At 50.1% G+C, this 15,863-nt stretch overlaps 1 protein-coding gene across 2 annotated transcripts in view; it reads left to right on the top strand.

The window, feature by feature from the left end:
• Positions 1–496: 496 nt before the first annotated feature.
• ipo4 (importin 4) overlaps positions 497–15,863 on the top strand; it is an 89,705-nt gene continuing 74,338 nt past the window's right edge. For both annotated transcript variants that reach the window (XM_067976974.1, XM_067976973.1), the window contains exons 1-4: positions 497–628; positions 7,988–8,074; positions 8,582–8,661; positions 12,102–12,143. In XM_067976974.1, coding sequence (XP_067833075.1) covers positions 560–628; positions 7,988–8,074; positions 8,582–8,661; positions 12,102–12,143 — 278 coding nt within the window. In that variant the 5' untranslated portion in view covers positions 497–559. The remainder of the gene's footprint in view (positions 629–7,987; positions 8,075–8,581; positions 8,662–12,101; positions 12,144–15,863) is intronic.

The following is a 15,863-nucleotide window of genomic DNA, read 5'->3' as shown; positions in this document are numbered from 1 at the left end:
TCCCAACCGCAGGGGGCGCTGCCTGAGTGCTCCCAACCGCATGGGGCGCTGCCTGAGTCCTCCCAACCACAGGTGGCGCTGCCTGAGTCCTCCCAACCACAGGTGGCGCTGCCTGAGTCCTCCCAATCGCAGGGGGCGCTGCCTGAGTCCTCCCAACCGCAGGGGGCGCTGCCCGAGTCCTCCCAACCGCAGGGGAGGCGCTGCCCGAGTCCTCCCAACCGCAGGGGAGGCGCTGCCCGAGTCCTCCCAAATCCCAGGTGACTCCTCCGGGCGGCAGGGGGAGCGCTCCCGCAGAGGTGACACCATCCCTCACCGGGGCGTCAGCCGGCGCCTCCTTGGCGTTCCGTCCGTCCGTCCGTTCGCCCGATCGGGAAAGCACATTTTTTTTTTGCCGGCGTGTTGAGCCTGAGGCGCCGAGTCAGCGCTGGCGGGGAAGGAGGGCGGTGTTGTGGGGGGAGAGGGAGAAGGAGGTGGTGGAGGAGGAGGGGGAGAAGCCGGGGCCGGGGGAGCGTCGTGAGGGGACGAGAAACAAAGCGATTCGAGAGAGAGAGAGAGAGAGATGATGGCGGAGATCCTGGAGAAGATCCTCAACAATCTGCTGGAGCCCGACACCGCCCTGATCCAGCAGGTGAGTTGCCGGGGATGGGGATGGGGGAAGGCCTGCTCCTGCTCCTGCTCTCCCCCCTCCCTCCCCCGGGTTGACGGTGATCGAAGCCCCGCTCCCTGAACGGTTGCTCCGGCGGGGAGGAGCCAACTGTCAAATGGCGGCTCGCGACCGCTTTCAAACGGCCGCTCGCGCGGAGGGGGCGGGACCAACCGGCGATCACTGAAGGGGGCGGGGCTAACTCGGCAGCGTGGGGGTGGGGCTAACTGTCAATCGCGGAAGGGGGCGGGGCTAACTCGTTAACGTGGGGGGTGGGGCTAACTGTCAATCGCGGAAGGGGGCGGGGCTAACTCGCTAACGTGGGGGTGGGGCTAACTGTCAATCACTGAAGGGGGTGGGGCTAACTGTCAATCACTGAAGGGACTGTCAATCACTGAAGGGGTGGGGCTAACTGGTAATGGGGTGGGGCGAACTGTCAATCACTGAAGGGGTGGGGCTAACTGGTAATGTGGGGGTGGGGCGAACTGTCAATCACTGAAGGGGTGGGGATAACTGGTAATGGGGTGGGGCTAACTGTCAATCACTGAAGGGGTGGGGATAACTGGTAATGGGGTGGGGCTAACTGTCAATCACTGAAGGGGTGGGGATAACTGGTAATGGGGTGGGGCTAACTGTCAATCACTGAAGGGGTGGGGCTAACTGGTAATGGGGTGGGGCTAACTGTCAAACACTGAGGGGGTGGGGATAACTGGTAATGGGGTGGGGCTAACTGTCAAACACTGAGGGGGTGGGGCTAACTGGTAATGTGGGGGTGGGGCTAACTGTCAATCACTGAAGGGGTGGGGCTAACTAGTAACGTGGGGGTGGGGCTAACTGTCAATCACTGAAGGGGTGGGGCTAACTGGTAATGGGGTGGGGCTAACTGTCAATCACTGAAGGGGTGGGGCTAACTGGTAATGTGGGGGTGGGGCTAACTGTCAATCATGGGGTGGGGCCAATGTGTCGATCAGTGAAGGGGCGGGGCTAACTCGATCATTGAAGTTGAGGGATGGGGCTAGCTGTCTATCATTGAGGGGAGGGCGTGGCTAGCTGTCTATCATTGAGGGGGAGGAGTGGGGCTAGCTGTCTATCATTGAGGGGGAGGAGTGGGGCTAGCTGTCAATCATTGAATGGGGGTGGGGCCAATAGGTTGATCAGTGAAGGGGCGGGGTATCAATCATTGAAGGTGAGGGCCGGGGCTGGCTGTCAATCGGCGAGGGGGTGGGGCCGGGGCTGGCTGTCAATCGGCGAGGGGGCGGGGCCGGGGCTGGCTGTCAATCGGCGAGTGGGCGGGGCCGGGGCTGGCTGTCAATCGGCGAGGGGGCGGGGCCGTAGCTAGCTGTCAATCGCCGAGGAGGTGGGGTTGAGGGAGACAATCAAAGGCAGAGGGGCGGGGCTAGTGGTCGCTCACGGAGGGGTGGGGCTAGCGGTCCTTGAGGGAGGTGCTAAACATGGAATGGGTTAACCTGTTGTTGAATGTGATAGGGAATCAAAGGCTAACTCATCATATTGAGGGTGTAAGAGGCAGTCACAGTAATGGGATCATTATTTTTTTTATTTGTTCATGGGATGTGGGCGTCGCTGGCGAGGCCGGCATTTATTGCCCATCCCTAATTGCCCTCGAGAAGGTGGTGGTGAGCCGCCTTCTTGAACCGCTGCAGTCCGTGTGGTGAAGGTTCTCCCACAGTGCTGTTAGGAAGGGAGTTCCAGGATTTGGACCCAGCGACGATGAAGGAACGGCCGATATATTTCCAAGTCGGGATGGTGTGTGACTTGGAGGGGAACGTGCAGGTGGTGTTGTTCCCATGTGCCTGCTGCTCTTGTCCTTCTAGGTGGTAGAGGTCGCGGGTTTGGGAGGTGCTGTCGAAGAAGCCTTGGCGAGTTGCTGCAGTGCATCCTTTGGATGGTACACACTGCAGCCACAGTGCGCCGGTGGTGAAGGGAGTGAATGTTTAGGGTGGTGGATGGGGTGCCAATCAAGCGGGCTGCTTTGTCCTGGATGGTGTCGAGCTTCTTGAGTGTTGTTGGAGCTGCACTCATCCAGGCAAGTGGAGAGTATTCCATCACACTCCTGACTTGTGCCTTGTAGATGGTGGAAAGGCTTTGTGGAGTCAGGTGGTGAGTCACTTGCCGCAGAATACCCAGCCTCTGACCTGCTCTTGTAACCACAGTATTTATATGTCTGGTCCAGTTAAGTTTCTGGTCAATGGTGACCCCCAGGATGTTGATGGTGGGGGATTCGGCGATGGTAATGCCGTTGAATGTCAAGGGGAGGTGGTTAGACTCTCTCTTGTTGGAGATGGTCATTGCCTGGCACGTGTCCGGTACCCAACACTGGTGGGGAGGATAGGGCCTAACAAACATTGTGAGGGGAGGGGCTCGCTGTCCCCGGTGAGGGGAGGGGCTACATGCCCAGTGCTATAATGACTGAGGTGAAGGGACCGATGTAATGTATCCAAGTTTGCTGACGATACAAAGCTAGGTGGGAAGGTGAGCTGTGAGGAGGACACAAAGAGTCTGTAAAGGGATGTAGACAGGTTAAGTGAGTGGGCGAGAAGGTGGCAGATGGAGTATAATGTGAGGAAATGTGAGGTTATTGACTTTGGTGGGAAAAACAGAAAAACAGAATATTTTTTAAATGATGAGAAACTATTAAATGTTGGTGTTCAGAGGGATTTGGGTGTCCTTGTACATGAAACACAGAAAGTTAACATGCAGGTACAGCAAGCAATTAGGAAGGCAAATGTATGTTGGCCTTTATTGCAAGGGGGTTGGAGTACAAGAGTAAGGAATTCTTGCTGCAATTGTACAGGGCTTTGGTGAGACCTGACCTGGAGTACTACGTACAGTTTTGGTCTCCTTATCTAAGGAAGGATATACTTGCCTTAGAGGGGGTGCGACAAAGGGTCACCAGATTGATTCCTGGGATGAGAGGGTTGTCCTATGAGGAGAGATTGAGTAGAATGGGCCTATACTCTCTGGAGTTTAGACGAATGACAGGTTGAAACATATAGGATTCTGAGGGAGCTTGACAGGGTCGGTGCTGAGAGGCTGTTTCCCCCGTCTGGAGAGTCTAGAACTAGGAGGCATAGTCTCAGGATAAGGGGTCGGACGTTTGGGACTGTGAGGAGGAGGAATTTCTTCACTCAGAGGGTTGTGAATCTTTGGAATGTTCAAGGCTGAGATCTATAGATTTTTGGACTCTAGGGGGATCGGGCGGGAAAGTGGAGTTGAGGTCGAAGATCAGCCATGATCTTATTGAATGGCGGAGCAGGCTCGAGGGGCCGGATGGCCTACTCCTGCTCCTATTTCTTATGTTCTTGGGAGGGGCTCACTGTTCACCTGAGGGGAGGAGCTTGCTGTCCATCACCGTGGAGGATGGGACTCCTTGTCACTCTGTGAGGAGTGGGGCTCACTGTCCTTCACTCTGAGGGGAGGGGTCAAAATGAAGTGAAGGGCTGTGAATGATGGGGTTGCTGGTCCGCCACTGAGTGGCTAACAGTCGATCATTGAGGGGTGGGGAGGCCAACAGTCCTCACTGTGAGGGTGTGTATCTGTTGATAGAAACTGTGATAAATGGTCAGAGAAAAATTCCCCATGGGATTGATTTCACAGATGATTCTCACTGAAACTTACTGCAGTTTGCGATTGAACCTTTTGTGATTCATTTGTAAGAAATTAGTGGGTCGAGTGCTGCATGCAGCAGGATTTCTTTAGCAGGGGATTTGGTGCAGAGTATTCAAACTACAAGGTCAGCAGATTGTAATCTCTCGTGAAATTAAGCGATCATACAGCAGGTAGAGGCCAGACCGGGACACGAGAGATATAGGGCACAGCGCATGCCCTTTCTAGGGATCAGTATCAAATAGAACAATATAGTTGGATATATATATTGCATACATGGACTATCAGATATATCGATGATCCTTCATATATACATTGTATATTTAGATGATACTTGATGTAGACAGCAGATATATCTAATGATATTGGATACCCGCATCGGATATATCGATACTGGATATATAAATCAGATATATCGATGATACTGTATACACACCGCATATATTGATGACACGGGATGTGCACGTCGGAGACGTAGATGACACGGGATGTGCACGTCGGAGACGTAGATGACACGGGATGTGCACGTCGGAGACGTAGATGACACGGGATGTGCACGTCGGAGACGTAGATGACACGGGATGTGCACGTCGGAGACGTAGATGACACGGGATGTGCACGTCGGAGACGTAGATGACACGGGATGTGCACGTCGGAAACGTAGATGACACGGGATGTGCACGTCGGAGACGTAGATGACACGGGATGTGCACGTCGGAGACGTAGATGACACTGGATGCGTCGGATATAGCGATTAGCGATGACACTGGATGTGTGCGTCGGAGACGTAGATGCCACTGGATGTGTGCGTCGGAAGGTGTCGTCGACAGTGCTATCAAGCGGCACTTACTCACCAATAACCTGCTCACCGATGCTCAGTTTGGGTTCCGCCAGGACCACTCGGCTCCAGACCTCATTACAGCCTTGGTCCAAACATGGACAAAAGAGCTGAATTCCAGAGGTGAGGTGAGAGTGACTGCCCTTGACATCAAGGTAGCATTTGACCGAGTGTGGCACCAAGGAGCCCTAGTAAAATTGAAGTCAATGGGAATCAGCAGGAAAACTCTCCAGTGGCTGGTGTCATACCTAGCACAAAGGAAGATGATAGTGGTTGTTGGAGGCCAATCATCTCAGCCCCAGGACATTGCTGCAGGAGTTCCTCAGGGCAGTGTCCTGGGCCCAACCATCTTCAGCTGCTTCATCAATGACCTTCCCTCCATCATAAGGTCAGAAATGGGGATGTTCGCTGATGATTGCAGTGTTCAGTTCCATTTGCAACCCCTCAAATAATGAAGCAGTCCGAGCCCGCATGCAGCAAGACCTGGACAACATCCAGGCTTGGGCTGATAAGTGGCAAGTAACATTCGCGCCAGACAAGTGCCAGGCAATGACCATCTCTAACAAGAGAGAGTCTAACCACCTCTCCTTGACATTCAACGGCATTACCATCGCCGAATCCCCCACCATCAACGTCCTGGGGCTCACCATTGACCAGAAACTCAACTGGACCAGCCATATATATACTGTGGCTACAAGAGCAGGTCAGAGGCTGGGTATTCTGCAGCGAGTGACTCACCTCCTGACTCCCCAAAGCCTTTCCACCATCTACAAGGCATAAATCAGGAGTGTGATGGAATACTCTCCACTTGCCTGGATGAGTGCAGCTCCGACAATGCTCAAGAAGCTCGACACCATCCAGGACAAAGCAGCCCGCTTGATTGGCACCCCATCCACCACCCTAAACATTCACTCCCTTCACCACCGGCGCATAGTGGCTGCAGTGTGCAGAATCCACAGGATGCACTGCAGCAACTCCCAAACCCGCGACTTCTACCGCCTAGAAGGACAAGGGCAGCAGGTACATGGGAAAAACACCACCTGCACGTTCCCCTCCAAGTCACACACCATCCCGACTTGGAAATATATCGCCGTTCCTTCATCGTCGCTGGGTCAAAATCCTGGAACTCCCTTCCTTACAGCACTGTGGGAGAACCGTCACCACACGGACTGCAGCGGTTCAAGAAGGCGGCTCACCACCACCTTCTCAAGGGCAATTAGGGATGGGCAATAAATGCCGGCCTCGCCAGTGACGCCCACATCCCATGAACGAATAAAAAAAAAATGTCGCTGACACTGGATGTGTGCGTCGGATATATAAATCCATTATTCGCTACCTGTCAGTGGCTCAGATTCCTGCCGCCTTATCCACGTCCTTGGTAGCGGGTCTGCAACTCTATTCAATTAAAAAAAAAGTCACATTTGGAGTTTAAAATCATGGCATTGCCACTGCTTAAAAATGAAGTGGAACTGCTTGTGGTTCACGCTGTCGTTAATGCCAAAGGTGCCTTTGTACAGCTGAGATTTTTGACTTGCTCCTGTCTCTACGGGATTTTGTTCACCATCTTGAAAATTCCCGTCGGCTGAGAATTAAAGTTCAAGATTATGGACCGCTGCACTTCCAGCAGCTGTACATGTTAAAGGGGAACGGGCATCTTTGGAGGAGTACCTTTTTATTGAAAGTATCCCCCCATGTCTTTTTAGAAAAGAGGTACCTTCCCAAAAATGATCTTTGATTTTTCTTTAGAAAAATGCCAAATTTATCACCTGGGTCTGCTTGCTTCCTTTCACTTCAAATGGGGGCTGTGACGTCGGACAGCTAGTCTGGGAACAAGCACTATCAGCAGGCTCTGGTGTCCAGAGTTGTAGCCCCCATCGCAAAGCTTGGAGCTGCTGGAGAGTGCACAGGGCTTGGAGGAGTCAAGGACGCCCTGCGTGTCACATCTTAAGACAGCAGGACTATTCGATCCCGCTGGGCTGGATTTGGAAAAGTTCCGCATATGTTCAGGAGCAGCGAGGCTTATGATTTCATGAAAGATTTATAGATTTTGTTTAATGTGTGCAATGTTGGAAAACGGAAGGGGGAGAGAGAGAAAAAAGCACCAGGGGACAGGAATCCATTAGAATATTGGACTACTTTAGCGTGAGTAGCTATTGAGATGCCGATAATAACATTTAAAAAGGAATTGGATAAGCATTTGAAAAGTAGGAGTACAAAGCGCCTTACTTCAGCGCTGTAATCTCTCTGATTCTTGGTTGAGGGCAGAATGTAACCCTTTGTTCCACTGCTTTAAGGGAAGAAAATGAAAGCCACTTTCCTAAGTTGAATGAATATTGTAATGACTTAGAGCCGGTCTCTCACTAATCACAACACTCGGACGGGAGAGTACTGAGAGTGTTCAGGAATGTTTGTTGTGAAGTAGGATCTTCCCAGGGAAGGAGTGGGAATAAGGAATTTTGGAATTGTCCAATCGCTTGCAATCCGTTGCTTTGAGCTTTTGGCAGGGGTGTGAATTTTAAACACAAACCAAACGTCTGAATCCTTGGCAAAGGTGGGGGTATTGCTGTTTTTGAATGGGCTGATTAGATTGTAGAAGTGCTGCTTTCTCACAGATCTGTCTTTTAGGAGAAACATCTTTACCCAGAGAGTGGTTAGAAGGTGTTACTGGCTGCTACTGGCGAATAGCATAGATGCGTTTAAGGGGAAGCTCGATAAACACAGGAGGGAGAAAGGAATAGAAGGATATGCTGATAGGGTGAGATTAAGAGGGGTGGAAGGAGGCTTGTGTGGAGCATAAACGCTGGCATAGACCAGTTGGGCCGAGTGGCCTGATCCTGTGGTGTAGACTCGATGTAATTCTCTGCCTCTCTTCCCACCCACAGGCCACAGCTCAGTTGAAGGAGGCGTTTAAGGATCCGTCAGTGGTCCCAGCTCTCTGCACCATCCTCACAAGCTCACCAAACCCTCAGGTAAACAGCTGCCGCATTTCCCCACGTTACAACTTCAAAAGCACTCCATTGGTTGTAACGGGCTTTTTGGGACATCCTGAGGTCCTGAAAGGCGATGTATAAATGCAAGTCTTTCTTTCTTTCTTTCATGTGCTGAGTGAGAGATGGAGTGATTGTGAATGGAAATGGTGCCGGCCATTAAAGAGCAGAGTCTGTCTTGTGTGTGAGCAGGTCAGCTGGCGCCTCTTCCCGCCAGTAGCACTCAAGGTCTCACACCTGCACGTGGCACCCGTTTGGTTAGAATCGGTTTTCATGGAGCTGCAAAAAGTCTGGGAGATTAATGGAGGCATCGCCACTGTGGCATTGCTGACCGTGTAAAGTGACCAATCACTAACTGTCGCACTTAACTTGTCAAACCCGGTTCAGTTTCTTTCAGCCCCGTGGTGTTTTGTTTCTGGGTGCGTGTCATTGCACTTTCCTCTCCAGCTATCAGAAAGCTCATCCTCTTTTTCCCCCCACCTGCTATAGATCCGTCAGTTTGCAGCAGTTCTCGTGAGGAGAAGAGTTGCTAAGCACTGGAAGAAACTGTCACCGGATCTTAAAGAGAAGTATGTGATTGATTTTGTTCTAACTTTCCAGATAGTAAACGTCGAGAGCTAAATGAAATTTATGATTTTTTTAACAGTAAGAGCATTGCTCTCTCACCCTCTGGGAAATCCAGCTTCAGGCACAGGGGGTGAAGGGCTCCTGTCTCTCTGAGGGGGTCTGGGTGGGGTAGTGGGTCAGTCACTGACCTTTCACCCTCTGGGACCTGGGGTCAAATCCAGCTTCAGACAGAGGGGATGAAGGTCTCCTCTCTAATGGGGGACTGGGTGGGGCAGTGGGTCAGGCACTGACCTTTCACCCTCTGGGACCAGATAGGAGGGATGAAGGACTCCCCTCTCTAATGAGGGACAAGGTGTCAGACAAGGAATGAAGTACTTCTCTGATACCGGCAATGTACTTGACAGGACTTGCTTTAATGATCGCAGGTACAGGCCGTTCCATTTTATATGTTCTAAAAATTCTGTGTGTATCACTGAAGGAGAGTGATGCAGGGCCAGGGGGGCAGTGGGTTAGAAATTGACCTGTTACACTTAGGACCTTGGTTCAAATTCAGTGCAGACAGAGGGTTTCTAATAGCGAAAGGACCCTATGTGAAATAAGTGTGGGAACATCTCAACAAATTTCCTAATGGACAGGGCTCCCCAGCACAAAACTGCACTTCAATTGCCATAAAATTGGTAAGAACAGTCTCAGGTGGCTGAGGGGATTTGACAGGGTAGATGCTGAGAAGTTGTTTCCCCTGGCTGGAGAGTCTAGAACTAGGGGGTATAGTCTCAGGATAAGGGGTCGGGCATTTAGGACTGAGATGAGGAGGAATTTCTTCACTCAGAGGGTTGTGAATCTTTGGAACTCTCTACCCCAGAGGGCTGTGGATGCTCAGTCGTTCAGTATATTCAAGGCTGAGATCGATAGATTTTTGGATTCTAGGGGAATCAAGGGATCGGGGGGGAAAGTGGAGTTGAGGTCGAAGATCAGCCATGATCTGATTGAATGGCGGAGCAGGCCCGAGGGGCCGGATGGCCTACTCCTCCTATTTCTTATGTTCTTATAATGAAAATCATCTCACTTGTGCATACGGAAGTTAGGATGAGGCTATTGGAGAGAGTTTTACTCTGTATCTAACCTGTGCTGTACTTGCCCTGTTAGTGTTTGATGGGACAGTGTAGAGGGAGCTTTACTTTGTATCTAACCCTGTACCTGCCCTGGGAGTGTTTAATGGGACAGTGTAGAGGGAGCTTTACTCTGTATCTAACCCTGTACCTGCCCTGGGAGTGTTTGATGGGACAGTGTAGAGGGAGCTTTACTCTGTATCTAACCCTGTACCTGCCCTGGGAGTGTTTGATGGGACAGTGTAGAGGGAGCTTTACTCTGTATCTAACCCTGTACCTGCCCTGGGAGTGTTTGATGGGGACAGTGTAGAGGGAGCTTTACTCTGTAGCTAATTCTTGCCTAAAGCAATTGGCAGGTTTTACCTGTCTGTTATTGGAATGTAGTGTTAGGTGTTGTGTGTGTTGGGGAGGTGTTAAACTGAACAAGAGTTCGAGTCTTCACATGGCTTCTTATCAGGACCTGTTTGGCATCGGGACATCTCCAACAAGTGCAAGGAACTTATGGACTTCTTTGTCACAAAGATTGAGACCATCCATTCAGCTGCCTCTGCCACTTCCTTCCCTTCCCCTAGCCCACCGAGCCAAACTTCCCCTAAGGTTCCTCCTGCCCAAGCCCTGAACTCACGTCTTTCTCTAGTTTCTCTCCTATCTCCCCTCATGCCCTCTGTGAGCTCATCTTGTCCATAAGACCCACCTCCTGCTCCCTCGACCCTATTCCCACCAAACTGCTGACCACCCAACTTCCCCATGTTAGCTGATATTGTTAACGGTTCCCTCTCCTCAGGAACTGTCCCCCTCTCCTTCAAATCTGCTGCCATCGCCCCCATCCTTAAAAAAAAAACCCCACCCTTAATTCCTCTGTCCTTGCAAACTGCCGCCCCATCTCCAACCTCCCTTTTCTCTCAAGTCCTTGAACATGTTGTCACCTCCCAAATCCGTGCCCACGTTTCCCGCATCTCCATGTTTGAATCCCTCCAATCCGGTTTCCGCCCTGCCACAGTACTGAAACGGCCATTATCAAAATCACAAATTACATCCTCTGTGATTGTGACAACGGTAAACTATCCCTCCTCATCCTTCTCCACCTGTCTTGCAGCGTTTGATATGGTTGACCACACCATTCTCCTCCAGTGCCTCTCTGTTGTCCAGCTCCCCCAGTTCCATTCTTATTTCTCCAGTCGTAGCCAGAGAACCACCTGCAATGGCTTCTCTTCCCCCTCCCGCACTGTTACCTCTGGAGTCCCCCAAGGATCTATCCTTGGCCCCCTCCTAGTTCTCATCTACTTGCTGCCCCTTGACGACATCATCCGAAAACACAATTTCTGGTTCCAGGCTTACACTGATAACACCCAGCTCTACCTCACCACCACCTCCCTTGGACCCCCACCCCCTGCCCACTCTCTCTGATTTGTCACACTGCTTGTCCAACATCCAGTACTGATGAGCAAAAATTTCCCCCAACTAAATATTGGGAAGACCTGAAGCCATTGTCTTTGATCCCCGCCACAAACTCCGTTCCCTCCCCACCGACTCCATCCCTCTCCCTGGCCTCTGTCTGAGGCTGGACCAGACCGTTCGCAGCCTTGGTGTCCCCTTTGACCCTGAGATGAGCTTCCAACCACATCTGCTTCATCACCAAGACCTCTTGCACCTCTGTAACGTCACTCGTCTCCGCCCCCGCCTCAGCTCATCTGCTGAAACCCTCATCCATGCTTTTGTTACCTCTAGACTTAATTATTTCAATCCTCTCCTGGCCGGCCTCCCATCTTCCACCCTCCATAAATTTGAGCTCATCCAAAACTCTGCTGCCCGTATCCTAACTCGCACCAAGTCCCGTTCATCCATCACCCCTGTGTTTGCTGACCTACGTTGGCTTCCGGCCAAGGAATGCCTCGATTTTTAAAATTCTCATCCTCGTGTTCAAATCCCTCCATGGACCCTCGCCCCCTCCCTATCTCTGTAACCTCCTTCAGCCCTACAACCCTCCGAGATCTCTGCGCTCCTCCAATTCTGGCCTCTTGCGCATCCCCCGATTTCAATTGCTCCACCCTTGGCGGCCGTGCCTTCAGCTGCCCGGGCCCTAAGCTCTAGAGTTCCCTCCCTAAACCTCTCCGCCTCTCTAACTCTCTCTCCTCCTTTAAGATGCTCCTTAAAACCTACCTCTTTGACCAAGCTTTTGGTCACCTGTCCTAATATCTCCTTATGTGGCTCGGTGTCAAATTTAGTTTGATAATCGCTCCTGTGAAGCGCATTTTACTACGCTAAAGGTGCTGTAAAAATTCAGGTGGTTGTTCTTGTTGTACTAATAGATTGTCTCTTTCTCATTCCTTCAGTTTGAAGCCAGTGGTTCTGCAGTCTCTGCAGCAGGAACATGAGTAAGTGTTTGGCACATACTTGGAACATTGAGGAGGATTGCTGAGAAATGGTGAAGCCTTGACCAGCCGCTTCTAATATCTCTGGATAGAGGAGGAGCTGCAGGGCACAGGAATAATGAGTGGCTCATAAGAGGATGAGGGACATCACAGCACAAAGGATCCCTCATGTAGGATAAAAAAATAGTGATTGACTGAAATAAGCGTTACCAAATGATAGGACAATCCATATCCTTTTAATAACAGATTCGTGAAAGCTAGAGACAGTAATATTAACCACATTTATTATTGTTTCAAAATAATCATCATCTTAAGTCTGCATGCAGAGCAGTACACACAGTCCTACATCTAGAAACTCACGGGCAAAGAACTCCCCGGAAATCATGAGCGTTTGCCTGTCCAGGCCGTTCCTGGTTCCTCTCCTCAAAGGTAGCTGAAGTTATTAACTGAGTGAAGTTTTAGATCCCTCTTTATACCGTGTTTAAAAACATTGGTACAGTCCCCCAATTCTTGCTGAGTTTAATTTTGTTAGGCGGCCATTAAACAGATTGCTGAAACATACGGCCGTAGGGGCGGGGGCTCATCCTGGTCAGTATCCTGTTCCATTGTCTAAAGATTCATCCTTCTCCAATGTCATGGTAATCAAAAGGTAGGATTTGCCAGCGTACAGTCTGAACCGATTCTGGCTACTCGCCGTTTAACCGTAATTGCAACATTAGCTGTTCTGACTTTTGTTCTGTATTTAAAGAAACAATGTAAAAACATACCTATATTCTTACACCAAATACCTGCTTGACTAGACGAAACCAAATCCGAAGCAGTCCATATCGTAGAACAATACAGCACAGAAGGAGGCCATTCGGCCCATTGTGCCTGTGTCGGCCCTTTGAAAGAGCTGTCCAATTAGTCCCACTCCCCTGCTCTTTCTCCCATAGCCCTGCAAATTTTTCCCCTTATATAGAATTACATAGAATATACATCACAGAAACAGGCCATTCGGCCCAACAGGTCCATGCAGATGTTTATGCTCCACACGAGCCTCCTCCCTCCCGACTTCATCTAACCCCATCAGCATACCCTTCAAAGTATTTATCCAATTCCCTTTTGAAAGTTATTATTGAATCTGCTTCGTCCATCCTTTCAGGCAGCGCATTCCAGATCATCACAAGTTGCTGCTTTAAAAAAAAATTCTCATCTCCTCCTCTGGTTCTTTTGCCAATTACCTTAAATCTGTGTCCTCTGGTTACCGACCCTTCTGCCACTGGAAACAGTTTCTCCCTATTTATGATATCAAAAGCCCTCATGATTTTGAACGCCTCGATCAAATCTCCCCTTAACCTTCTCTGCTTAACCCCAGCTTCTCCAGTCTCTCCACATAACTGAAGTGCCGCACCCCTGGTACCATTCAGTCAGTAAGCAGCAATAAGTAAAGAGGAGAAAATTGGGCTCAAAATGTTTTTCTCAAAGGAATCCCAAACTGGAAAGTAGCGATCAAATTCTGAAGCAAACGTTAACTTGGTTCATGCTGCCATCTTCATTATTTAGCTTGCTGAAAATTTGCACTCATAACCAGCATTGATAACATATACCCACTAAATATTCTAAGTAATTCCCACTAAACTTCTCATTCTTGCTCGTTCATATTTTGTTCTCTCCTTCGCACCTTGCTCTATCGCTCGCTCTCCTCCTTTCCCGTTTCAGCAGGCCAAGAGCAACCTTTGGGGGTGAGTGATCCAGGAAGCACTTGGGGTGGGAGGGCGAGAGGCACGGTGACTGAGGAAGCCCTCGGCAGGTAGGCTGGGAAGGATTGCCGGCCCAGCTGACTGGAGAGCTTTCCAGGGCGGATGAGCAAAGTAGTCTCGTTGTGCCTTCCCAACCCTTTCGCCCCACCCACAATTACATGCAGCTCCAGCCCTCCCCCCGCTCCACTCTTGGGTTGCAGCCTCCCCTTGGCCCGCTCCTTCTCTTGCTCCAGCCGCTTGCTCCCACTTGGCCTGCCTCCTGGCCTAACCTGCAGCATGCCTCTGCTCTCAACCGCCCGTGTTGCAGATCCTCTCCGAAAGCCTCACTCTGTCCTCCTTCTGACTCGGCATATGTCCCCTCTTGTGTATCCCAGGCCTTAAAAAAAGGCAAGAGGCAGATATAGAGTACCTCAGTAATGAACATGTGAGCTACTCCAGAGATATTTAGAAGAGAAAGAAGACAGAGCAGAGGAGATACTTACAGGAAGAGTGAGACAGAAAGAGCCTGACAGAGTCACACAGTCACCGCATTGGAAAAATGTGTGTGACAGAGAGAAACAGTAAGCAACACGAAAATATTTAGCGAGTGAGAAAGAAGCAGAGACATTTATGGGAATTACATAGAATTACATCGAATTTACAGCACAGAAACAGGCCATTTGGCCCAACCAGTCAATGCCAGTGTTTATGCTCCATACAAGCCTCCTTCCACTCTACTCCATCTCAACCTATCGATATAACCTTCAATTCCTTTCTCCCTCGTACTCATCTAGCTTTCCCTTTAAATGCATCTATGCTATTCACCTCAACCACTCCATGTGGTAGTGAGTTCCACATTCTCATAACTCTGAGTAAAGAGGTTTCTCGTGAATTCCTTTTTGGATTTATTAGAAAGAGAAATATTCATGTTTTTATCTAGGAGACCAGTTCGACATTGTGTGTTACGTGGTATTGTGCTCCTGTCGTTAGAAATAATGTGTCCCGTGACTCACTGTGAAAAACATCGTGGGAAATCTGCTTGTAGATGAGGTGATCAGTGAGCCGAGTTCTTGTGTGGCTGTTCCTTCTGTGCCTAGCTCTGTGTTATTACAGTTCTATAACTCTGACACGCCATGAAATAAAACTGGAGGTTTTTCCTGGCTATTTATGGCTCAATCCCTCCTCCATCCCCCATGTTCATATTCTCTGAGTGGGTTGGCAGTCTTCTCCCAGAGGCCTGCCAATTCTGCTCTGGGTCAGCCACTACGAAGCACGCTGCAGCAGCCCAGTGCTGCTAGTCTCTCGCTGACAGTTATACCCCGGAGAGGTATTAGCCTAAATAATTAAAAAGGCTAATGGAATGTTGGCGTTTATCTCATGGGGGCTGGAATACAAAGGGGTGGAAGTTATGTTTACAGCTGTACAGAGCTCTGGTTAGACCGCATAAGGAGTACTGCACCTTAGGAAGGATATATTGGCTTTTGAGGGGGTGCAGTGCAGATTCACGAGAATGATACCAGGGCTAAAAGGGTTAATTATGAGGCCAGGTTGCACAGACTAGGCTTGTATTCCCTCGAGTGTAGAAGATTAAAGGGTGAATACAATCGAGTTGTTTAAGATGATTAAAGGATTTGATGGGGTCGATAGAGAGAAACTATTTCCTTTAGTGGGGGAATCCAGAACAAGGGGCGATAGCCTTAAAATTAGAGTCAGGCCGTTCAGGAGTGCTGTCAGGAATTACTTCTTCGCACACTGTGGGGTGGAAATCTGGAACTCTCTTCCCCAAAAAGGCTGTTGAGGCTGGGGGTCAATTGAAAATTTTCAAAACTGAGCTTGAGAGATTTTTGTTAGGCAAGGGTATTAAGAGTTAGGAACCAAGGCGGGTAAATGGAGTTAAGGTACAGACCAGCCATGATCCAGTTAAATGGCAGAACCAGCTCGAGGGACTGAATGGCCTACTCCTGTTCCTATGCTCCTAGGAGAGAGGCACCCACCATGGATC

The sequence above is a fragment of the Heptranchias perlo genome, unplaced genomic scaffold (genome assembly GCF_035084215.1).
Source record: "Heptranchias perlo isolate sHepPer1 unplaced genomic scaffold, sHepPer1.hap1 HAP1_SCAFFOLD_118, whole genome shotgun sequence".
NCBI classification, from domain to species: Eukaryota; Metazoa; Chordata; class Chondrichthyes; order Hexanchiformes; family Hexanchidae; genus Heptranchias; species Heptranchias perlo.
Note: the sequence above shows the minus strand (reverse complement) of the source record. Positions and strands in the feature narration are given on the sequence as shown.